Source organism: Vavraia culicis (assembly GCF_000192795.1).
Source record: "Vavraia culicis subsp. floridensis unplaced genomic scaffold supercont1.8, whole genome shotgun sequence".
Classification (NCBI taxonomy): Eukaryota; Fungi; Microsporidia; family Pleistophoridae; genus Vavraia; species Vavraia culicis.
The window spans coordinates 110,262-135,470 of NW_007360611.1; the positions used below are offsets into that span (position 1 = coordinate 110,262).

At 38.2% G+C, this 25,209-nt stretch overlaps 10 protein-coding genes across 10 annotated transcripts; 7 read left to right on the forward strand and 3 right to left on the reverse strand.

The window, feature by feature from the left end:
- Positions 1–21: 21 nt before the first annotated feature.
- VCUG_00693 (uncharacterized protein) lies at positions 22–4,450 on the forward strand (the record flags this gene model as incomplete). Its single annotated transcript, XM_008075523.1, has 1 exon — positions 22–4,450. One exon carries the CDS (start codon positions 22–24, stop codon positions 4,366–4,368), a length of 4,347 nt encoding a protein of 1,448 aa, XP_008073714.1. The 3' UTR covers positions 4,369–4,450.
- Positions 4,451–5,592: 1,142 nt separating this feature from the next.
- Positions 5,593–10,222, forward strand: VCUG_00694 (uncharacterized protein; the record flags this gene model as incomplete). The annotated part of the gene is made up of 1 exon (XM_008075524.1): positions 5,593–10,222. The coding sequence occupies one exon, from the start codon at positions 5,593–5,595 to the stop codon at positions 10,213–10,215; it is 4,623 nt and encodes a 1,540-aa protein (XP_008073715.1). The 3' UTR covers positions 10,216–10,222.
- Positions 10,223–10,887: 665 nt separating this feature from the next.
- VCUG_00695 (uncharacterized protein) lies at positions 10,888–12,462 on the reverse strand (the record flags this gene model as incomplete). The annotated part of the gene is made up of 1 exon (XM_008075525.1): positions 10,888–12,462. One exon carries the CDS (start codon positions 12,460–12,462, stop codon positions 10,888–10,890), a length of 1,575 nt encoding a protein of 524 aa, XP_008073716.1.
- Positions 12,463–13,032: 570 nt separating this feature from the next.
- VCUG_00696 (uncharacterized protein) lies at positions 13,033–14,089 on the forward strand (the record flags this gene model as incomplete). The annotated part of the gene is made up of 1 exon (XM_008075526.1): positions 13,033–14,089. The coding sequence occupies one exon, from the start codon at positions 13,033–13,035 to the stop codon at positions 13,858–13,860; it is 828 nt and encodes a 275-aa protein (XP_008073717.1). The 3' UTR covers positions 13,861–14,089.
- A 651-nt stretch (positions 14,090–14,740) lies between these two features.
- VCUG_00697 (signal recognition particle protein SRP54) lies at positions 14,741–16,147 on the forward strand (the record flags this gene model as incomplete). The annotated part of the gene is made up of 1 exon (XM_008075527.1): positions 14,741–16,147. One exon carries the CDS (start codon positions 14,741–14,743, stop codon positions 16,145–16,147), a length of 1,407 nt encoding a protein of 468 aa, XP_008073718.1.
- Positions 16,148–16,441: 294 nt separating this feature from the next.
- Positions 16,442–16,753, forward strand: VCUG_00698 (uncharacterized protein; the record flags this gene model as incomplete). Its single annotated transcript, XM_008075528.1, has 1 exon — positions 16,442–16,753. The coding sequence occupies one exon, from the start codon at positions 16,442–16,444 to the stop codon at positions 16,751–16,753; it is 312 nt and encodes a 103-aa protein (XP_008073719.1).
- Positions 16,710–17,009, forward strand: VCUG_00699 (uncharacterized protein; the record flags this gene model as incomplete). Its single annotated transcript, XM_008075529.1, has 1 exon — positions 16,710–17,009. The coding sequence occupies one exon, from the start codon at positions 16,710–16,712 to the stop codon at positions 17,007–17,009; it is 300 nt and encodes a 99-aa protein (XP_008073720.1).
- A 188-nt stretch (positions 17,010–17,197) lies between these two features.
- VCUG_00700 (uncharacterized protein) lies at positions 17,198–19,051 on the reverse strand (the record flags this gene model as incomplete). The annotated part of the gene is made up of 1 exon (XM_008075530.1): positions 17,198–19,051. The coding sequence occupies one exon, from the start codon at positions 19,049–19,051 to the stop codon at positions 17,198–17,200; it is 1,854 nt and encodes a 617-aa protein (XP_008073721.1).
- A 728-nt stretch (positions 19,052–19,779) lies between these two features.
- Positions 19,780–20,906, forward strand: VCUG_00701 (uncharacterized protein; the record flags this gene model as incomplete). Its single annotated transcript, XM_008075531.1, has 1 exon — positions 19,780–20,906. A coding segment is annotated over one exon (1,127 nt), but the record flags the coding sequence as incomplete, so codon positions are not given.
- A 1,352-nt stretch (positions 20,907–22,258) lies between these two features.
- On the reverse strand, positions 22,259–24,318 carry VCUG_00702 (uncharacterized protein; the record flags this gene model as incomplete). The annotated part of the gene is made up of 1 exon (XM_008075532.1): positions 22,259–24,318. One exon carries the CDS (start codon positions 24,316–24,318, stop codon positions 23,077–23,079), a length of 1,242 nt encoding a protein of 413 aa, XP_008073723.1. The 3' UTR covers positions 22,259–23,076.
- Between the last annotated feature and the right edge of the window lie 891 nt (positions 24,319–25,209).

The following is a 25,209-nucleotide window of genomic DNA, read 5'->3' on the forward strand; positions in this document are numbered from 1 at the left end:
AAATTGCCGGACCCTTCCGCAATGAACTGGGATCGGGCAAAATCAATGCTGAATGCGTTTGGTAAGTTAAATAAATCATTACAGGTTCAAGAACTAAAAACGATGGATAATAAAGCAGAAGAGTACAAGTTTATTGTTGCATACCACTTCAAGGAGTTGAAGGATAGGAAGAGTGTTGTTCTGATGGATAAGTTCGGAGTACATGATGGAGACAGTCGGTATGAGTTTGAACTCAAGGTAGTTAATGAGATAAAACGGTCTGGGCTGTTATTCAGGAACATATGGAACGAGTTTTATCACAATTTCTACGACGAGTTGATCAACGGCCCTGTTAATGGCGTGGTATTGGCCATGCGGTTCAGATGTGACGACTTTGGTGTTATATTTGAGAAATTGTACGAGTGCAAAGTGCTAGAAACACAATTTTTGAAAGATAATTTGGAGCTTGTCATAGGAAAATTGCTGGGCAGCAGCTCATTGGATGACTTTGGCCTAAAAATATGTGATCAGCTGCAGAATGACATATACCAGCATCTTCAGATGGAAATAGACAGCGGAAAATATGATGACAGAGAAGGTTTCCAACCATTTTACTCAAATAATTTGTTACAAAGCGCGGTCGCGAAAAGAAATGATTTGAATGCTTACAAATGGCTGTGCTTAAGAGGTACTTGCGATCAGTACTACATTCTTAATCGGCTGTTCGCTTTCTATGAAAGAGGAGCTATCACGAATTACGGGGATATACTCGAATATAAAATGAAAATTGATCTTGGCACATTTGAAAGGTTTATTAACTCTAACAAATTGATAGGTCGTGAGGTGTTTGTGTTTCTGTCTAACTTCACGTCGCTGGTATCACCTGATATTCTACGTGTCGTTGATGTGAAGATGGCAGATTACTTAGCTCCGTTTTTGAGAAAAAAATGTGTTATATCACTGCCTAAGGGCTGTTACGAGATAGATCTGAGAGACGAACAGATATTTCTGCTGGAAGAACTTGGTGACAATGGCAAAAATTTGGCTGAACCGAATGGAAGTAAATCACGGATGGACAGGCACAGGAAAAATGAGAAATTGCTGGTAAAACTGCTCGATTACGACTGCATCAAACGATCTGTTATTAAAAACTTCAATCCATTCAATTACACGATCGAGACATCGCTGCAAATCATGAAAAAATATAAAATAGAGAGATGGAGCTTTTATTCCTACTGCCTTGCCAATGTGGCATATCTGAAATCATTGTTTCTTGATTACTATGTCTCGGGACAGAGCATACCGGAAGAAATCATTGAATGCGAGAGTACCTGCGAAAAACCGACAGAAACGGACGCTATCGTTTATAAATCACTGGAAAGGGTTTATATGTTCAGTTCGGTTCTTGTGCTGGAGCTGAATTTGACATTTCTCACTGCGGATGTTTTTAGAAGTATCATAGGGCTCAATGACGCACTGGACTTGAAAATTTACCTGTTTTTGAAAAGAGAAAATTTTGAACTTCTTAAAGACCTGGTTATTTGCTTCAAGAAGACTCCTGACAGCAAATTGACGAATCTTATGAAGAAGAAGAAAATAGCGCAGCAAGATTTGAAGTGTTACCTGTCGTATGATATTGATTTTACGATGTACGAGATCGAAGTGTTTTTTGAACTCTATGAGAGCGGAGTGGACGAGAACGGTTTGAGAATTCTGTTGCAGTATGAAAATGATGAGGATTCGTTCAAATCGTTCCAATTTTTGTTAAGGCATGGAGTCGAAGACGTGTTTAAGTATTTCAACAGAGAAAATGATTTGATATACAACTACCTAAGAGATAGCGATTTGAAGTTGTGCTTTGAATACATAAAAGGACATGAGAGATACAAATCCATTTTCTTGAAGAGTATCGATGCATCGATGTGCTGCTTGGAGGAAGCACGAATCGCTTATGAGCTGCTCGATCGGACGCTCATAGTTGACAATAATGTTGTTTTGCCAAACAACGAAGACATGGCTGAAAATGAAAATCTTTTAACATACACAAGGTACGATTCGGCTGTTACCGGTAGGTTGAGAAAGGCTGTAAATACTGAAGATGGTAATTTATATTACAAGTGTATTTATAACGACGTTACTGGCCTGATCGCTCAGCACAGGGAAGATGACATTTTCTATATCCTCAGCTACATACGACCAAAAGATGTACAACCGTATATAAACGATTTATTCGGCCATGACAATCGAATCATAAAGATACATTTATGGGACAAGTTTTACACATTTGTAATCATGCAGCAAATCGAATGTGTGCTGAATGAGCGCAAAAATGAGGAACACATGGTTTTGATTCTTGAAAACGTTGAAAAGATAAGATTGCCGACTTTGCTCCGGCTTTACCACCATCAGAACAAACAGATCTCTGATTTGAGTTTACAAAAATTGAAGAAACTGAAAATTCAGAACAAGAACCTTAGCGATGTGCGGCTAAAAATAATAAATTATCTCACAGAAAAGAACCAAGGCAATTCGTTTATTGATAACATAGTGTTTACGTCGGAATTAGACAAAGAATCGTTGGAAATTTGCATTTTGTTGGTAAAGAAAAGCAGGAACATGATACTGGCGGAGAAATTGCTTTGTCTGACAAAGCAAAGGAACATATGTGAATATTTGAAAGATATTTTGTGCGTTTTGAATGGTGAACTTATCATTAAGTATGTGAATGAACTGAAATATATGCTGAACAAGGATGACCTGATTGTTTTTGTACAAGAAAAAATGGGGAGTGTCTGCTTGGAGAATGCTAAGCTGGTGGTAAAAATTTTAGAAATCATGGATATGGATGTAAATGTGGTAATTTCTAGAGAAGAGATAGCAGAATTTGAGAATGTTGTTGTTTGTAAAAATGATCTTTCATTTGACACGGCTGGTGAACGCAAAAGTGGGGCAAAGAACGACCGATTAGAAACTGGTGTTCTCTACGAAGAATTCTTTGACAACATTGATAGCATGAGGAACCTGACTGACAACAAAGTCGTCAACAAGCTCTTCGTTCTGGCGGCATGCGCACCCGTTCTGCCATCATTCCGTAGGTACATAGGGGACATGCTCAACCTCATATTTTCTGAGTTTTATTTTGAAAATAAGATATCGGTGATGTGTTTGACCTCGATTATTGAGAACACGAGCGATTTTACCTGGCACATTCTCCAATTTTTGAAAAATATCGCTTCGAAAACATCCTCAAACAACAAGCAGCGCATCTTAGAGATAGTCGATTTAATCTACAACAAATATTTGAGCAGTGATAATGCATCAATGAAAACACAGATAATACCAAAAACTGAGTCTGAAAGACAAATGGAGGAAGAATATATGTTTACAGAAGTACTTTTCCTCACTTTTGTGTTGAAGAACGACAGCAACACGGTCATAGCGAAGGAGTTTTCTAAATTTTTTGGTAGAATATACGGACCAAAGAATATAAAAAAATATTTTGGAGAAATCATACGGAACCTTAACCATTTCTACTGTGTGAATGCAGCGGACGAAGTTATAATGAAATACCGGATCGAGCTCGCGGATTGTGTATCGAGTCTTAACAACGAATTTCTCATACGATGCCTGCACAATGGGTTTATGACAAAGGAAATTATAAAACTTGCGTTTGAGGATCAAAAAACCAAAGTTATCAGGCATATTCTTGAAAATGAGAAAGATAAGATCGAACTCGGCGAAATAGTAGAGACAAGTAATTTTAATAGGAATATTCATCTGTTTGATGATGAAACATTGATCAGGATGTTTTTCATAAACTATGATCATGATATCATCAAGTTTGTGGGGAACACTGACATCTTGTACATCCATTTTTTGGAACTTGCGATTTGCAAGAAAGGAGGCTCTGAGGATGACCAAAAGTTTTTCCGTGAATACAGCGCATTGAAAAAAGATATGATATTGAATCTCAGTCCTACTCGCCAGGTAGAGGAACTCTTACTTAGATCTGACAGGGCCATGATTACAGATTATCTCATGTATCAAGAAGTAGTCGTTGATCATGGTAACCTCAAAACATTGATCTCAAAAATTTCCGAGGATTGCGTGTTCCTGCTGGGTAAAATCAGTGTTAACTATCTTCTGTTCCTCAACATAAACTTGATTATAACATATTTGGGCAAAGAACATTTCAGCACATTCAAAGAACGTTTGAGCGAGGTTACTGACCAGAGAAACGCAGCATTGTACTGTTTGCGGTGCTATCTAGATGCAAACCTTCGACCAGGTGTAATTTATTGTTTGAGGAAAATAAAATACCACACAATAGATGATGAATGTGATGTCTTGAGGTACTACGTCGGTAATTTATTGAAAACGAATTATTAAAACGGTGAACATTTTGCACATTGATTTGACAGATTCTTCATATAAACGGACTTTGAGGCGCATTTAGATACATCATAGCTGCAAATTTACTTGTTTCAATAAAATTCTTCTTTTGGAATAGATTTCATCAAAGATTTGCCTGAACTTTCCTATTTGAAATTGTGCCAGATGACATATCAGTTGTTGCTTTTATGCTCGTGTGGACGGGTTTTAGAGAAATAGACAATGACACATTTTGTATTATTACTGTTTGTTTCGGTGTTTATTCCATACGCTCCTGTAAAACAATCAAAAAATTGACATTTGCAATTTTTTTTGAAATGCCATTAAGTTATTATTCGCAATTTTTACGCGTTAAGTATGGTATTTAACCATTTTATTAGAATAGATAGCAAGACTCAGGCATATATTAGGATGCAGTTGTCAACTCAGAATCTTAAAACGGACACGCTGTGAAAATACTGCTAGATCAGAATGGTGCAAAGTACCTGAACTATAATAGCACATGAAACGATCATAAATAGTTTCTGCGTTTTCTTCCGCTATGTTTTTGAAGTGATCAAGGAATATGTAAGGAATAATTGAAAAAACTGAATGATGGAAATTTTGAACTTTTCAACATGAAAGGTTAACCAAATGCGGCTTAATTTATGTCTTATATTTGCAGGCTATGTGATATGGTATTGAATAAATAAATATTACAGAGGAAATGCAAGCAAATCAATTATACTCTTATAATTTCTTTCCATTCAACTTACTACCTTTCCATGATTTCAAAACATCATTTTAGGTTTTTGAATTTATTTTAAATGTGTCATTAACACCAAAATAACGAGAGGAAAACCATCAGCTGATTGAAAAACAATAACAACAATAATAAGATAGGTAGTAACTAAAGGTATTGCTATTTGTTATCCAAATTTGTACGGCTTGACAGGCGCAATTTTTAAATTGAATTGGCAAAAATACTTCGAAGTGTCAGACAGATTACATACGTTTAAAGAGCATTATAACGAGTATTCTACATTATTTTATATACAGCAAATCGGCCCGACAAAATCAGGTAGTCGTACCAACATCAATTATAATAACATATGCTCGATCTGTAAATGGTATTGCTAACTATCAAACGCATACTTTTTGGGAGAAAAGTCAAATAAATCAACATAATGTTACTTATTAGGAAGCAGGTAAAAATATATAAAGGAATGACCATGCAATGCCATGTTCTTAACGATGCACACGTTACTGAACAGCGTATCAGCTACTGTGATGTACATTCTGCGATTCAAGGGTGAAGAAGGAGTGGGTAATGATCACAAAGTGTTTGACTCCCTGGAGGATGCGATGTTGAGTAATATTTTAGGTGATTCTCAGGAAAAGGAATGGATTGAAAGCTTCTTTATCCAGCCGTATGACCGGGAAAGGGATGAGTTACACCTTATAAGCAAAGATGTATGCAATGTTGCAGTTGAAGATGATACTGGTGAAACGTTGAAAGCAAATGAAAATGTGGAAGAAGGCAGTGAGCAAGATTTGAATCCCATGAAAAAGGCAGAAATATACCATGAGGATCGGGTCGATATGCAAGGAGATGGTTTTCATTACAAAGAAATTAAAGTGCCAGTGTCGCTGTCACTGTACACCAAGGTTTTGAATCTGGCGCAAAGTTGCGATGAACCACTAAGTGATGATGAAATACACAACATACTTCATTTTCTTACATCAATGGACAACGTATCGGTGATTATGTGTGTGCTGTACAGGCGTTTCTTAGGTGATTGTACCCTAGCAAATCGGCTTGAAAAGCAGCATGCCGAGCGCGCTAAGGAGCAGTTAGATGCTGGTATTATAGAGCAGGGAACGGTCGATTGCCTAGCATTCGATATAAAGACCGCTATCCGAAACGTGTATAACACGGTGAAGCGAAAGTATATTTTGTTTATCAAGGACCAGCACGGTAATGTGGCTTTAGGAACAAAAAAGCAGAAGAATGATGTAAGGTTGCCGCTGTACGTTTCCCTTGAAAATGTTGGTTCAGACATTCCAGGTGGTTTTCTGAAAATGGATTATCAATTTCTGAGGTATAATAAAGAAACGTTGCATCGTTGGATCAACACCCTAAGCGAAGAAAGTCCAGAAATGACGGTTGAGGTTGACTTCAGCAACTTCTTCCGCGTTCAAACATGCCCATACGAGTACACCCGTGTTTCGGCAGGCGAACCAAACCCGACCATCCTAAAAGATTTCTACGGAGAGATCATATGCGGTTTCATTTTGCACAAGAAGATCACAAAGGTAATCTTAAGGCTGAGTAACACAAGTTACGATTTTAATCTTGGATTTTTAAACGGTAAAAAGCTTGAACTGTGGTGTTATGATTGTAGTTTTGACAAAACATCGATATTCCCAGAATTCGTGAGCCTGTTATCGATCAACGACTCCTTGCTAAAAACATCGTTGGTACTACCACCTCTCTTGAAGAAACTATATGTCGGGAATTGTCGGCATGAAAATGATGCGGTGGAGCTGCATGTTGGCTCGGCATGCAAATACATTGACATTAATTATCACAATGGTTTGGTAAAGATTGCTGATATGGTAGATTGGAATACGCTCATGCTTCCGTTGAAATGTCAATTTTCGGTGATCATAAAAAAGGACCAAGAAAACCGTTTTAAGCAAATAAAAGTGAAAAACGCTAGGGTTATCAATAATTGGGACATAAGCAATACGGTAGCGAGTCTTCATTTGGAAGATGTTGATGTTTCTGATTCGCATTTTGTCAATATTTCTTCAAACTGTAAATCAGTTGTTATACGTCATTGTGTAGGATTTTTTAGGCTTTCAGGGATCGATGATGTTAATTTCGCTAGTTATAGCGGGTCATTGGAGTATGTAAAGGATGTTCACGGTAGAATGCGCGAATTGCTAGCATCTAACCTTGTAATCGACCACAACAAATCGTTTAAGTCAAGTTTAAGAACAATACGTCTTTCCAATATTGAATTGACTGCCGGTGCGGTAATTTCATTTGAAAGAAATGATGAAATCACAGAGATGGTATGTGAGGGATGTATAGGCCGATTCTACTTCTCGGGCGTCGTTGCGGGCATAGGACACGTTTCATTCACAGAAGTTAACGGTTGTTTTGAACTTAAGAGAAGTGTACGCGAGAATAAACTTCGGTTGAAGATTGCCAACGTTGTTTTAGATGAAGACCTCGTTTTGGATGATTCTGTCGATGAAATTATTCTAGAAAACGTTGTTGTTGGGACGGGATCTCGATTTAAAATGTGTAACCTGGCGAAGAAAATAATCATTGATAGATGTGAAGGTGAATTTATCATTCATGGCCTCAAGACCGAAGAAGGGACAGGCATAAAGTTAAACAACTCCTCGAGCAGCATACACCTGTCTAAAGTGGACAACAATAAACATTCGCTATACATGGCAAATATCGTACTAACAAGGATGATATCGGTTGAATATGCGGTCTATACTGCCGTTTTGAAGAATGTTCGAATAGTGGATCAGCAGAGTATAGTGTTCGAGAAAAAATGCGAGCGGCTCACGTTAGATAATTGCGATATGGTGGTTCGGAAAGAGAAGAACAATATTTTTAGGGAGCTGTGTCTGCGCATGTTAGTATCTGACGTGGCACATTACTATTTCTCAACGGATGCCGAAGAACTAACTGCACGTGATATCGAATTGCGCAGTGACGTGCACATATCGCGAAATATAAAGGCTATTGGCCTGGACCGTGTATCGATGTCGAACGACACATGCTTCGTGATCGAGGGAGATCCTAATTTAGTGTCTTTACAAGAATGCAATGGTCGTTTCAATTTACCGTTTTTAACCGAGGCTCGGCATGAAAATGTTCTACATCTCAATGGCAAGCAGCCATCGATCTGTTTCTTCCAAAGTAAATTGTTCGCTAACAGTTATATCCTGGTCATAAAGGACTGTGAAATGCAAAATACGGCACATATCCGGAACGATATTAAGTGTTTGACTCTATCATGCATTACCGGAGGCTTTGGTATGAAGGTGAGAGCTAGCGATTGCTGTATGCGTCTTGTGGTTGACAACTGTGAAGTCGGAACTACGTTAGCAAATTATTTATTTATCACATCACTCGTGATGAAACGGTCATTTTTTGTTCAAGATATAAGCAGCTTCGTGAATTTGCAGGCACTTCATCTTGCTGATATTTATTTGCAACGGAATTTTACGCTTAACAAGCATCTTAAAGTGTTTGAAATAACAAATAGTCTATTCCAGGGAGATTACGTCTTGAAGTTGAACAGCGAGATTGAAAATTTGCGCATCGTACGTTTTTCTGGTGTGGTTGATGTGAGCGAGGTCATTAATATGGAGGAGATGAATTTGCATGGCACTGAAACATTCACCATAAAACGGATGAAGAATTCAAACGATATCTTTCTAGGCATGCGTAACATGGCGGTTAAAAAAACTTTGAAGATTGACCCTCGGGTCAAGTACTTGGAACTAATTGAAGTCACGATTGAGGAGAATACTAAGCTTAAAGTCGGCGGACTATGTGAGTCACTACGATTAGTCGACTGTGTTGGGCGATTCGATCTGTCCAGTGCAACTTCCCTTACCATTATTGATATCGAGGGTGTTGCGGTTGGATGGATCAATTTTTTAGCACCAGTTGTTAAGAGTAAACGTGAAACAATTTTTGAGCGGTTATTTCCACAGTCCATAAAGAGATTTCCTGGGAGCTTGAGATCGGTTAAATTGGTATCACAGGTGGTTGAACAAGACGTATGGTTGGCATGTGACAACGAATGTGAGAGAGTTTCGCTGATCAATTGTGCGGGTCTTTTTGATTTATCTGAGATTACGAGACTGAAAAAATTTGTTTACCAGCCACAAGCAATATCAAATAATTCGATGATCAAATTTCCAGATCTTAATGGCGTAGAAGAGCTAGTACTAGTTTATAATGGTAATACCAGATATTTTCAATCGCTGTTAGTGATGTGCCATAACGTAAAGAAGCTTACTCTGTATTCTCATAAATCACCTAATTCTGGTATTAGGCTCGAAGACTTGGTTGTAGGTAATTTGACGATTCCCGAAAGAGAATTGCAATATTTTAGTCAGGACGATATATCAAAGGTTATTTGTAAATCTTCTCAAGAAGATGGCCATTTTTTGGAGAAGCTCTTAAACGAGACCATGAACATTCTGATCGAGCCTATCTTCACTAGCAGAAGCGAGAACACTCTGGAGCACCTTCTACTACATGGATTTAGGCCATCCATACGGAACATGAATGCGATACGCGATTTTGTCGTGCTGAGTGTTCTTGCAATCGACTACGAATACATTGACGATGAGCTGCTCGAACATCTACCAAGAAACCTCAAAACTCTGGTGGCTCTAAAAGGACGAGGTTCGTCTTTCGCGTGTCGCAAATTGTGTTGTTCGACCAAGCGAGATAACGCGGTTGGTTTTCGCAAGCACAGGTCCTTAAAAACATTTGCGGTAGAAACGGAGTTCTTCACTAACACGGGCAACTTCTTCAATTTACCGGAGACACTCGAATGCTTGAAGGTTACCTATACCGATGCGCCACCAAAAGTTGAAATACCGGGTTTTTCAAAGTTAAGGTTGAAACGCTTGGTTATAATTGAGTTAGATGAACCTGAAAATGATCCTTTCTTTATTGAAAATCAAGGTATGAGCACGGTTCGTTACATAAGGCTTATGTACTTTCTTTCGAGTTTTATCGATCTGCGTTCAATTGACGAGTTGGTGGTTGAGAAAGGTGACGAAACGGTCGTGTTATGCACCAAAAATATTTAAGTAAAGGTTAATGGTTTATGTTCTGTTGGGCGTGCCTAATGAAACGATGTTAGCACCTTTGCACTATATCGGGTTTTTGAGCACGCTTAACTAAGCGGTTGTAGAAGCTTTGACTTTTTGTGTGTTTGACTTAAATTTTTAATATAGTCATAAGAACTGCCCGGAGTGGTGGCAGCCTCTTTACGATCTCGAACAGAAACTTGTAATGCCGATTACACGGTAAAGCTAACGCAATTTATTGGTTATTGGCAGTTGGGCTGAGGCAACTTGGCCAAAATGAGCTGATGCTTTCGGACTCGCATGAAAGTGAGAGAGAGTGAAGGGCCGCACATCGACCACTTGGAGTAACAGCATTCATTTTTTGATTGTCCCAAGTAATCCCTGCGGCAGAACGTGCGCTGTAGTAACGTATGATGGTTGTGCGAAATGTCGCCAACACTTAGGCGGAACAATGGGTCAAGACGAGTTATTCGCTAAATGTTTTGCCGAAAAGATGATTGTTCAGCTGATTGGTTGCAGTGCTGAAAGAGCACTTTGTAAAGGTCAAAAGACGGTAGCTATAATATAAGCGAATTACAGTATGTACCCTGAACTGAGTCAGGAAAAACTGTTTGTGTGGTAATAGAAGGGCTGTAAATAAAATTTTATGTTAAAGAAAAGGTGTTTTTATAGTCAATTAAGCATCTCCTTCACTTGTCTCCATCGACATATACACGTTATGATAAATGCAAGAACAATTATAACCACACAAAACATACATGCCAGTATGATTGTGTTTTTCTTTTTTTTCTGCCCTTTATCATTCTGATGCTTAGGTTTATGATCAACATCAGTTGGTGGGTCAATAATTTTTGTCTTGCTTTCTTCCAAAACATCTTTGCCTGTCACACATTTACGATTCGATATCGGTTCAATCAAACCATTCAGCCGGTATTCTTTGGCATGACAACCACACTTGTGTGATTCATTCGATTCTATTACTATTTTTACCATCTCGTGAGCTTCTTGACATTTTTTACTTTCTCGTGCCATCCCGGAAATGGTCGAGGGAGCCGTTGGACTAGCCTCAATGAATATTTTCGTTTGCTCATACTTCTGCATATCTGACACGATATATAAGGTTACTCCCACCATTTCATATCTATTTTCGTAATGTTCTTCATGTGATGTATTCGTTCCCTTATTCATTTTGCGATTACAACCTTCTACCCGATCTTCAGTGCTCGTATTTTGGTTATCAATGTTGGTTTTAGAACTTGACACATGATGGGTATGTTCGACAAATACATCTTGCTGTGCAAGGCATCGTGTATTGTTGACAGAAGTATAGTTTGATCCGTTATCTAGGTTGAGTGCTACTTCGTGGCTGCTCACAGTTTTGATCCTGTGTTTGACCCTTTTGTATCGCACGTGCCTGCCGCTTTGACTCGTTAAATTTGATGCACTGACAACAATATCTGCAGTGTCAAGTCTTTCATTTTTGTTGTTGGTTAATCCATGCATTCCAGTGTAACAAGATTTCATTTTTTTATAACAATTTGCAAACAGTATATTCTCCAGCTTTGTGTATAAACTTTTTATACTTAAAAGGTTTGTTTGCCGTGATTGTTCAAATATTTCCAGCAAATCTAACATTTTTGCGTTAGCACCCAGCGAAATGATTTGGACATGCAGAATACTACTTATTTTGAAGATATTTTTTTTACACACAGATAGTTGAAATATTACTTCCAATATTTCATCAACTTCTCTGGTTTGTGAACGAGTTTTCCACCCTATCTCCGATTTTAACTTTTTGAGAAGTGGCTCGTAAAATCCCGCAGCAACTTTAAGACAATACCGCAATAGCTTTAAATAAATTCTAATTTGATCTAAACGTGTCTTATTATCCAATCGCAGATAAATATGCTTCGGACCGCATATAGCAACGGGCCTACCATACTTTGGATGCTTGTGTTTGGTGTTCGTACGTATGAATCGTAGGATTGGGTAATAAAACGGATCATTCATCATCAGTCTTACATTCGTGTCTTTTGTACACTCTTCTATATGTGTATTGATCATGAATTCCTTCTTGCTATGTTCTTTTTGTTCCTCGTTACTTAGCTCATCCCCGCCTACCTTCTGATCAGGATTTATCGAGTGTTTACAAAAACCGCTGGAGAATTCTTTCCTATTGTCTCTTACAGCAGTTGAACTTACGTGATAGAATGAGATAATTGCGAGCATCATCAAAATCCTTGACATGGATCTACGGTATCGTCCACATTTTTTAAAATAGAAAATTATGAAAGTCAATTTGGACTTGACATGATAGTGGCGTGTTTTGTGTTTTCTAACCTTGTTAGGAGCGGTTATTGCAAGTTATTAGTTGATGTGCACGTAATGCCACTTAAATTTTCATGCCCGGCATCCGTAACTAATTTTACTTCTACCAGCGAATGCGGAGTGGTGAACACACGATTTATTGATTCACCATAATCACAACTTAATTGTGGATTTATTGGCATTGTGTGAAATATATTTGTTATTTTCGTGTAATAATGTCGGTAATCGTTAAATTTGAGTATTGAGCCGATCAAGTTGATATTTACGAGCTATCCACCAAATTAATAACTGATAATGTGCAAGCTACTTACTGGCTCGGCCTGTTCTATGAATTAATCATTGCGCTACTCAAACGGTAGTACCAAACATGTTTCGATATAGTGATGTACCGGTGTAGTGCAATAATAGTGAACAATCATATTTGAACCATTATATATGTTGGTCTCTGACAATTATTTTATATTTAAATTTCGGGTTCGTCCACTCCCTATGATCGGCAAAAAAAGATACGAATTGCTGGAGAAAATACTCATGCTGCGATTTGATCCTGAAATGAACAAAGAATTCAATAAAAATAGAAAGGATTCAAAGAATCACAAATTATTGTGGACAAAGATCGCAGAAAACATAGAAAACATTGATGACCCGTTGGTTGTTCAGAATATATTCAATAATTTCATGAAAAACTGCAGAAAAAAAATGAAAGAGGAGAAGCTGGGAAAGAGCTGCGAAAAATGGATCTATTATGACCTGGTGAAGAAGTACATGTCTTATCAAATGGATAGTTTGGAGCAGTTTGGAAAAGAGGCCATAGAGAAAAATAGCACCGAAAAAATACGTGTTGATGTCTCGGGTACTGGCACAAATAAAGGCGAAGAGAGTATTGTGTCCGGCACTGATACAAGTATTTTATCTAGTGCACATGGTGAAGAAAGTCCAGAAAAGCACGAAGAAGTGAAATGTGATACTATAAAAGTAGAATTACAGAAAGACACGGCAAATGCACCAGATCGGGATACAAATTCGTCTACTTCACTAAAACAACGCGACGACAGAAAGAAAACCTCCTATATTCATAAGAACACGGTTAAAACAGACGAAACATCAGTTTTAACATTTCTAAACCCGGGCAAATCAAAGATATTAAACCTCATAAACGAAAGAGATGCGTTGATAAAACAGCTTTTACTCTCTCAGGATGTGTGTGAGAGTTTAATTAGAGAGATTGCAAAAAAGGATAGCATGATTCAGGAACTGCTGAGCGATCGTAACGAAAGAATGATTTTAATCAGTCGAGTCAAGGAAAGATTATTTTAGCGTAGAAATTTTATTCGTTATTTCACTTTTTATTAATCTGCAGTAACGAGATGATTTAATTAGTGATTTGAACCATAATTCCGTTCAAAAATATACACAGTTCACTTTATTAACGGGTGCGGTATCGTTTTTTTGATTTTTACGAAGAGTTTTCGTTATTCGCCCACTTTTAGTTCATGTGTTAACCTCAAACAATCTATCATGCGTTAATTGGTAGGTTGGAATAAACCATTATCATGGAAAAAATGTATTTTATAGTATAAATATAGCTGTTTCCAACGCGAATGTTCCTCTTCGCCGTTTTGGACCAAATACTTTATCCATTCAAACAATAATTCGTGGCAGTTTTACAGTAGAGTTTGTGTTATGAGCTGCACATTTGCAATTATTTTTTGATTCAGAGCGTTTTAACACGTTTTTGCGCTTAACTTGGTAGAGCCCGAAGTCAACATGTTAGTAGAATCATTTCAGTTTATAAGTTCGTTCGTTCGTTCATGTTAAAAGTCCCGCATATTTCATATCACTTTCTTTGCAATCAATAAACGTAACGATAGGCTTTTATTTACATGATCGTTCTATTTGTATCATAGTCTTGATAATGAATGGTGTGTCCTTTGTTAGAACCAATTCGGTGAGGAGCCTTCAACATAAAGGCCACAAAAATTATCGAACACTGTCCTATCAAGTGCTTTCACTATTTAGTAATCCTATCATATTCTCTTCCACCATGCATAAGTTATATAAGCTGTCATGTTCCGATATGTTCATTTTTATCTTTTATCTCAATACGTCACCTTCCAAACCAAATTTGTGATAGGTACGTGGCAATAAAAGCGCTTCTGGTCTTAAATAAATAAAAAATTAAATTGCATCCCCTTGAATGATTTTTGATCTCGGAAAGTCGATCAATTCAACATTACAGAATTTATTTGGGAGGGATGTAACAGATCAGGCGATAGACGCTGCCATAAAAGATATAGTAAGGCAGCTTATACAAAATAATGTGGGTACTAAGTGTGTAACGCAGCTCAAGATTAATTTAGACAACAAGATAAAAAATGAGAAATTTAAGCCAGGTATAAACAAGGCAAAATGGGTATACAACGCCATATTTGACGAACTGGTAAATCTTGTCGATCCGAAGTGTGAGCCTTACAAAGTCAAACGGGGAAGATCACAGGTTATCATGTTGGTTGGGTTGCAGGGCGCAGGTAAGACAACCACTGTGTGTAAATATGCGAATTTTTATAAAAAGAAAGGATATAAAGCGGGTATAGTGTGCGCAGATACATTTCGAGCGGGTGCATTTGACCAAATAAAGCAGAATGCGTTGAAGATTAATGTTCCGTATTTTGGCAGCTCCGACCCAGATCCGGTAAAGGTTGCTTTAGAGGGTGTCGAAAAGTTCAAGAAGGATAAGTTTGAGGTTATTTTGGTTGATACGAGCGGCAGACACACGCAGGAGAATGATCTGTTTAACGAAATGGAGGAGATTGTAAACGCTATAGCGCCTGACAACATTGTTTTTGTCATGGATGCTGGGATCGGACAAAGTGCCGAGCATCAGGCTATGGGATTCAAAGAAAAGGTAAATTTGGGTAGCATTATTCTGACAAAAGTGGATGGTGCTGAAAAGGCGGGCGGTGCCATTTCTTCAGTCGCGATAACCAAGTGTCCGATCGAGTTTATCGGTAGTGGCGAGGGAATGGATGATTTGGATGTGTTCAGTCCAAAGCGATTTATAAATAAGATTTTGGGAAAGGGAGACCTGGAGGGACTGGCCGAGAAGATAAAAGACCTCAAGATAGACGAGAAAGAGATTGTGAACAAGATTAGAAGTGGGAAATACACGCTTAAAGATTTCAATCTGCAACTGCAGCAGTTGATGTCGCTTGGTCCCCTGAGCAAAGTTATGGAAATGATACCTGGAATGGGGAATTTCCCCATGTCTGATGAGGGAGTTCTCAGAAAGATGGTGTGCATTTTTGATTCTATGACAGAAAAGGAGCTGGGCTCTGATGGTGAAATTTTGAAAAGAGAACCTACCAGAGTTACAAGAATCGCGAGAGGAAGTGGGACTAGACCAGAATTGGTACTTCAGCTGGTGGCGCAATTTGAAATGATGGCCAATTTGATGAAGAAACTGGGTAATAATCAAGGTTTTATGAATCTTTTGAACGCAGATACGTCCAAAATGAGCGCAAGTGAGAAGGCAAAGCTCAAGCAGCAAGCAACCGGCTTTTTGCCGAAGAATGTGATTAACCAGATGGAAGACTACTTTAAATAATTTTGACGTTATTTTGTGTTTTTTTACTAACATTGCTGTTTATTTGTTACATGCACCACAGTCATTACCTTATTACGATTTGTGATCCGTGGTTATGATGATACATTTTCGAGTAAGGCATTTTTGCTTATTCCAGAACGGTCAGCTAAGCTTTTCTACGAAGTTCCCTACCAGTTTTTACACCGATTCAACATTTCAGGATACACAGAACCATTCGGTGGCGTAGATAAACGTAAGTGCTCCGCGTATTATTCTCTAGCATCGCAACAAATGAGAAAATACCGATAACCCATCATGAAAGAGAAAAAAAAGGTTTCCTTTGCCAAAGATCTAAAGCTGATGATGTACGGTTTTGGTGACGCCATAATACCGCGAAATGATACGATAGAAGTGCTCCATGATTATCTTCAGGGCTATCTCAAGAACTTGTTGATCAAAACACAAAACATGGCGAAAATAAAGGGAAAGACGAAAACAGATGATTTGCTGTACATTCTGAAGAAGGATAGAAGAAAATACATGAGAGTTAAGGACTTGTTACTGACCAATGAGGAGTTAAAGAATGCTAGAAAGGCATTTGATTTTGAGGACTACGAAAAGGAATAACTGTAAGGACATGGATTGTAAAAGAGTCCGTAATATTAAAATTACTATGATTCATAATTTCTTATATAATAGTTCACTGGTTGATTGCAACAAATGCGTTCATCTGATTATTGCTGTGTTTCTTTTTGAAACCATATCCCGGGTTTGCACCAGTTTAAATTGCCGTATGTTGGCAGTAGTGGATTTAATACCTCCCTTAGCTCGGTATCGAAACATTAACCGAATACCAACGGTTGCGGTTGGCCCTAGCAGGTAAGAAAAGTGTGCTTATCTAGGTGTTGTTGTATGGGAGGCAAATAAGCGATTTTTGGTGAACAAGGTGCACTGCAGAACGAGCCTTTTCAATACCATTAAATTAAAACATGTGACATTAAACAATGATGTACGATCAAAAAGAATACATCCCCATGCACGCACATGTTTTACTTATTCGACCAGGACAGTCTAACGGTACTTTATTCGATAATTTACGAGGTGCTTAATCCCTTTAGATAACATTTTAAGATCTCTTTCTACCACGCTCATTGTGCAAGAGATCAATTTTTTATAGCTTATCATGTGCTCCTCGATTATACTTTTGTACTTTTTGCCCTCTTTCGATGCTGCTATATCTCCAATCAGTCCCTTACAGTAATTTGTTGTGTTAACATTCGAAGTTTTGGTAGTACGCAGATTACTTTTATGATATAGAACGTGTTTTTCTATGCATGATATGTTTTCTGCAAGCGCCTTTTTCTTCTTTTTACTCCTTCTCCGTCCGGCTGATTTGAATGAGCTTTTATTGTTTTTTACATGGCTCTTATTGGGAATAACTTCAATATTTCCGGTATTAGAGGAACAGAAATAGCTGTGCGGATTTACTTCAGTTTGCTCTGTCTTACGGAACGGCCGCATATGCTCTTCCTCTGTGTTAGAACCGAGTATTTCGTCAATATTAGAACTTAAACTTTTCCTTTTGTGTTCGTTTACCGTACTATGTTCGATTGATGATCCGTTACCTAACGTTTTGTTCATCTTTTCGTACCTAAAAGTCTGATCGCAGCCATTGTGAATTATGTCATTATTTGACCCACCGGTAGAGGAAGAGAAATTAAGAAACGGATTGCTCACTTGTTCATAAATTTTGCGTATTGATGTTTCTTTAGGCATTTCTACAGTATTCTTCCGCTTGCTTGTGAGACATTTATCACGTAATTTCTTCTTCTCCACCGCATGCCCAGTGGTATTCGATGTACACGATCTTCCAAAACTTACAATTTCTTTGCTCACTTTTTCATGATCCTTCATCACGTGTTTGCTTATCAATCTAGTACCAGTTTCTTCATTCCTCTCATCCAAACCACTTACATCACGTACTCCTTGGTTCTTAGGCCACATATTTGTTCGTTCATTGTTCTCTGTACAATCATTACTGGCTGAGTCGTCAAAAGCCTTTCGGAAATCGAAGCGCATGGATCTTTTCATTTTTGACGTGATAGTGAACTCCAAGCCGTCTTCCATTTGAATCTTTTTTTGCACAAAACTGCAGCTTGTGCTGTCTCCGCTGATATTTTCATCGCTTTTCATGCAGATATTTTTTATAGGTACCGATACTTTCATGGCATTTGTCATTTCCGTGTTGCTGCACGCCTTATCGCTACGACTACTTGTCTTTGCAATGCCCAGTTCCAGGAACCTTTTATCTACCGCTTCACTACAAATGTCAGAGGTGAAAAGTTCTATTCTGATATTTTCTCTGTATAAAACTAATTTGGTCGTGTCAAGAGAGTACCCAAGCACAGTTTTGTACGCCAGTGATATTATTTTCTTATTGTCGTACAGCTTGATATCCGACCGGTTGAAAAACACGTACGAAGTGTTGGTGGGTGTGTTTTGTCTTTGATCAGTGCCTGCAATAATGTTGTACCCGTCCAAACTGTATCCAAATATTTTTGTGGTCCTGTTGTAGCGTGTTAGTAACTCACAGCAGTACCATCTTATGTTCCTGCACACTAGCCCTGACACCTCCATGCCGTGATTTTCAAATATACTTAGGAACTCGTTGTTGGGCAGTACCCTGCGCAGCAAGATCACAAATTTTATCTGAATTTCTGAATCGACGAATTCACTCATACAATGGTCCAAATCTATTCGTTCGTCAACGATGTACCGGTACACATTCTGTTTGTTCATCGTATTTTTGTTCACATAGTTCAGCACTTTGTTAACTATGTTTACGTTGCTCATCGGCAGTTTAAAGCACTGCTCAAGATTTTTCATGCAATTTGTATTTTTTGTCATTTTATACCTGAAATGCATAAATAAAGTATTTGCATTATTTTAGTCAAAAACATTTTTGTATATTTCCCATTTCACAGTGCCCAAACAACTTTTCCAGCATTCTGATTTTATTTCATCTCATTTTTTCCAAACATGTTTGTTTCTTCATCACTTTTAGAGTCATTCCACGAAATAGCAGTTTATATCTATCAAAATTTAATCACGCCATGAATCGGCGTACAATATACCTATCTGTGGCTGTTGGTCAACAGCGATATTTGCAGAGGTAAAATATCTTTAAAGGCGTTATACAACACAAATATCCTCATTACCGTACTTACATGCCGGCAGAACAGTATCGCACAGTTCCACCCATCCTCTTTTGCCACGTAGCACAGCCCCATGAAGACAAAAAACCAGAGAGGGAGTATGTGGCATGTGTGCACTTAGAGCAGTGTAATCGTGTTCTATTAGCACTCAACCATTTTTTGAATCGATAGCTCCTCACCAGCAACCATTTACATCAAGTTCTAATATTTGGGCATTCAATTACAAAAAACGGTGGAATTATATAAAAGGCTGTCTGTACGAGAAGTAAATTTAATTTAGCACGAATAGTGCTCTTAGAATGCATGAATGGCAGTAAATTAAATTTACTCGCCGCATAAATTACACCATTACATACGGTTCACGATGCGTTATTGTATACAATGGTGACATTTTTCAGTAATTTTAATTTTTAATTCCAAGGCCCTTAGAATTGTAAAAAATGGTGAACAAAAAGAGCAGCGCTAAAAAGGCTCTTCGTACCAGAAAAGTGAAGAAAAGTGTGAATAAGCTGAAAGCTGGGAACTGTGCAGGAGTTTTGGGCAAGAGTCGGTGTAAGAAAAGGGACGGTGCCGGTACGAGGATGGCTGGTGTGCAGAAGGCGCCAGATAATGTTGCGAAAGTGTCCGATGTACAGAAAAAGTGTGCCAAGGCGGGCGCAATTGATCCCGTGTTGCGTAGCATCTCAATGGACAAGCCACTTTCCAACAGAGATAAAATTGCGATTCTGAAAAATACCAGGAGTCTGTTTGCAAACATAAACAGTGTTTGTGATTGCGTTGAGCTGCTGTACGATCCGCTGCTGCGGAGGTCTTTGCTAGCCAAGGTAGTTGATTTTATGGTGGAAACTGATGTAAATATTGCATCTGAGTACGATTCTCTCTCTGACGAGGAATGGAACGAAATAGAGTCTATGTATCCTACACCAATAAGCAACGATAAAAATAAAACGTTACGAGAACAAATACAGACATTCACCAACATTTTTTTGAAGCTCGATTGTTTCTTCAAGGATGTAGGGATTGTGGGAGTCTTTGATATTTTTGAGAAATACGTGTTCACATCTAAGACGAGGTATGTGCAGTTTTTGATATACAATATGGATCCAGAGGATGTGCTTGTGTACTTTCTCTCGTCTTTGAAGAGGAATCACGCGCTTTCTGGCCATTATATCGCGTATTTTTCGTCTTATCTTGTACGGAGAAAGATGGAAGAGAATCTGATAGCAAAGGCCATCTCGTGCTTTTTCAAATATTTTAAGGATCTGAAAAGCCGATTCCTGTATTTAAATGCTGCTCAGTACTTTCTATACATACTCTGCTTTAAGCAGACATACGCGAATACATACGAAACTTTCATCAATACGCTGTTCAAAAACGATGTGATGTACCTGAACAGGAATATCGTGAACGTGTTTTGTAATATTCACAGTAGAAAAGGAGTGAGCGGTTTTATTGAGAGTGATATCAGTAGAATAGATCTCTTCTACTTCGATCCGCCCAACATTTCCAGGATAATGAAAGTCTATGAAAGCAATTTTTTAACCTTTGATAAAAGTAAAATTTAAACTATTTTACGTTTTTATTCGTGTTTTATATTGAGCACTACAAAATTTTACACTATAGACCACAAGAATTGCGGTTGTAACGATGTTTTTATCTTTTATTTGTTCTAACATCCCGATTCACAGTGTTGAGCCATCCGTGGTGCATCGCTTCAATTCGTTGCGTAGCATCTAGCGAATCTGTTGCGCTTGCAGAACTGATTCGTGTATTTTGAGCTGTAGACCGTATTGGTTATCCCGAAAGTGGTGTGTTAGCTCTGATACACTGCTCGTACTTTCTCAAAAGTGTAAGATTGTTCACCAGCACAGGCCGGAGATTAGCTGTGACATAAGTCATGGACGAGCACCCAAACACGTCTTGATATAACCGATCGATGGGAACGATGGTTCATACGATTGTGATAGCTGAACGCAGAAAGGATTGTAGGCAAAAAAGAGCGATATGGCACGGAAGTTCTTGTCCTCCCGTGGCGGGAAATAAGAGAAGCGGACGCCTGCAATGAAATGATCACGTTCATACGTATATCACATAATCGCAGCCATTGTTGTATCATTAACCCGCAAATTATGAGAGTTCAACGCGAAAAAAATAAAAAAAGGTATCATACGAATGGTTCATGAGCCACTCCGTTGATATATGCTCAGCATCGAGCGTATTTTCATACGTTACGGCCGTGTTATCAATTGAATATTCTCACGAGTGTGATGTGCACCTCCCTGGTACCAGGAAGCAAAGAAGTACCATGCAATCCTGATGTTTTTCTTCTTCCCGAACATATTTTTGAAAGCCTTGGATTAACGAGTCGTGTGTAGGAGTGTTTGTGCAACAGTGCGGTAGTACTAGAAATAATAATGTAAAATAAACATGTGATAATGTATCATTTATTCGTTCATCCATGGATGGTTACAGAAGTAAAGCAAGAATAGTAAAAAGTAGTATTGTGCTTCCTCAACTAAAGAATGCCCCTACAACGAGAACTAATACCAACTTGAATGTAGTACATCATATGAACATTAATATGTGAACGTGATTGTTCATTTAACATTGTTTAATCAGTGCCGTATCGGATTACAAGTCGAGATAAGTATAGCAGGCCATAAATAACTTGCACAAGCTAAACACTGGGCAGGTTTTTTCTCTGTACGTATGAACAAGTATTAGGTCATGGATTGTGTGGCAAGCCTGGTGTGAGGAGGTATACTAATAATTTAATTGGGAAAGTAATCATCTGGTTGAAGCGATACCAATCACTTCATAACAACGTGGCAGGAACAGAAATACCATGTATGTACACCAAATTATGAAGTAACATAGCGCTACTTAAATAAAAATGGTAGTGTTCATAACGCTGTGCTGCAAAAGGATGTTTTATTAAGAAGACATGAGGAACGGTAATTTCTTGTAAAAGTTGCGACGAGTAAATAGCATCGAGAAATAAACGTAATTTGTGTGTTGTTCACGGTATAAATCACGTATACAATCTGTTATATTAGTTTTACTTTATGTTAAAGTCAAATATTCCGAAGTCAAGCTTAAACTTTTCATTCTTGGCATGTGGCAGAGGATAATCCTCTAGCTCGTCTTCGCATGTCTCAAAGAAAATTGAAACTGGGATGTTCAAGTCGTCTAAATCATATTCCAAGTACTCATCGGGATAAAAGTAATAATCGAGTTCCATTGGGGGTGCACCCTTGTTTTGTGTTTTTGATGGATATCCCTATTTGAAACATGAAACGGTATCGAATCACACCATTTATAACGTAGAACGTGTAACAAAAACTTATGTTGTATGAATGGGATAGTAAATACATTTTTTTGTTTGCGGAACGTATGGCCGTGCTTATATCTGAAACAAGCTTTAAAGCAGCTTGCTGTTTGTTGGCAGGTGTTATTAGCATGATGCGTGGCAAAATTCTATGGAAGTGAGCCTGGCAAAACGTTGGAGTTATGCATTCAACCAGCACCATTAGGGAAGTGTAACACTGTGCTTGTTCAAAAAGTTTATTCCCATTCAATTCGTAACACAGTGCAATTATGGATGCAATTGGTGTATAAATGATCTTTATTGACAAAACAATTGGATCGTGCTGCTCTTTAAATCATATTTCGTTTTATACCGTAACTTTTTATTTGCAGAATAGTGAAATGGTGTCAGACGGGCACTTCACCGTATCATTTCTGGGCAGGTTCGATGACCAATCTTCGGCCGTATAAGTGTGTGTTGTTCCCGAAATATTGATACACAGCCTTGGCGTCCTCAGGGCTGTTCAAAGTAACGAAGCAATATCCTTTGTGCATGCCGTCTCTCTTTTTTGGGAGTCTTATATCCTTCAGCTTAACCTGTGATGTCAATATGCGCTTGATCTCCTCCTTATTAGCTTGGAATGGTATGTTTTTGATGATAATCTTGTTTGTAAATTCAATTTCTTTGTGTTCAACTTTCGACACAGGCAGAAAGTCGACATATATCGCCTTGTCTTTTACTCTCCTGTATTGCAGTTCATCGTAAACTTTTTTAGCCGCCTCTTCAGATTTGAACTCAAGGAGCGCCAGACACTTGGACGGTGCCACTTTTATGGCACAGCTCCTGAAATTAAGGGACAGGAGATTGCTATTCCGTACAATAAGGACCTTCTTATTTACTTTTCCGGTCAAATTATCGAGGTTGATATTGTTGTTCTCCAAAAATCGGCGTGTTTGCTCGACAAGATGTGTCTCAACCAGAGATATGCGCGTACCTAAGTTCTCATCCTTCAAATTCAGCAGCTCCTTTCTCGTAATCTTCTCCTCGTTGCAAATTGACTCAACCACAGATTCAAAATTAAAAAACAGCTGTGAATAGTAAGTTTTCTTGGATGAAGGCTCTTTGTAGAATGATACACTAATCCTACGCCCTAAAAGCACATCCTTTCGTTCCATTGCCTTCTTTGCGCTTTCGAGATCGTTCATCGTAATTACGGCATGGCCGTAGAATTTGCCTGTTTTCTCGTCCAATAGCATTTCAATGTCCTTAACACTGCAATCACTAAAATAGTTCAAAATGTCCTCTTTGCATACCATTGGTGGCAATTTTGTTAAATACAACGATTTGCTCTTTATTTCGACAGGTAGATCGTCGTCATCACGATTGGATTCGCTTCCCATACTTTTCAATTCTTTCGTTAACTGTTTTAATCCTTCATCTCTAACCATTTCAAGCGTTATCTGTCTATTTTGGACGTAACTACGGTGTCTCTGCCTGATCGCTTCTCTGGCATACTCTTGCTTGCTATAACCTATAAAACACACCCCCCTATTAACCAACTCATTCTTTTTCATAAGAAATATGTCCGTGATGGTACCGTACTCTTCAAAAATCGTTCTTATGTTGCTTTCTGTAATTTTTGGTGGCAAATTTTTTATAACGAGCCGCATGTGGTGAGGGTAAAAGAATTTAGAACCAATGAACCAAAGGCGAGCTGCAATTATCAACCTTGCGAACCAGAAAAGTGGGCTTGTTTAAATGCTGTTTTTATTTGAGATGGTAGGCAAACGTACTTTTAGTGGAAAATAAACGATTTGGGAATCGGTTAAATGGCATAGTAATACAAAATTTGATCTTCAAGGTTCGAATGATCCTCGGGCAAGTAAATAAATGACAAAATCTTTTTTTCACGTGTTACAGCCGAGATTGCGTAGCAATCGTATCGAAGAAACTTTCCTGGTGCATCACCTATCGAAACTGTTGAAAACAGTGGCACGGCACCGCAACCATCCTAGCGATTATGATCAAAGCTTTTATTGTTGGATTTGCCGTATGAAGAATCTTTCATATAAACATGGATCCAAGCTGATACCACGGATAAATTATTTGTAGAGCGTGTATCCTAACATAAAATAAAATTATAATAAAACTTAAATGGCAAATGTGGTGATATTTTGCGCAATTAACGTATTTTATGGTTCAAATCCGGTATAGAGCGGTGTTAAACGCAAGTTTGATATGAAAAATGCTTATTCTGACGCTTTGTAGAGCAACCCACGCCAATGACCAAAATATCAGTTTTTGAAACTCTATATCAAACATCAAATAAACCAATCAATCATATTAGCAATACACCAATAATCGAAGGATATTTATCCAAATAGAAGAATGGTACATGCTTGAAACGTGTTGCAGATGTGCTCTAAGATTCAAATTATCCTCATTAATATGCTTTACGCGGTTCACCACTAACTTTTTGAGGTTACCATGCTTTTGTACCTTGGCATACGCAGCGGAACAAAGAAGATGCAATATTATGTACCAAAAGCATGAGGATCCGG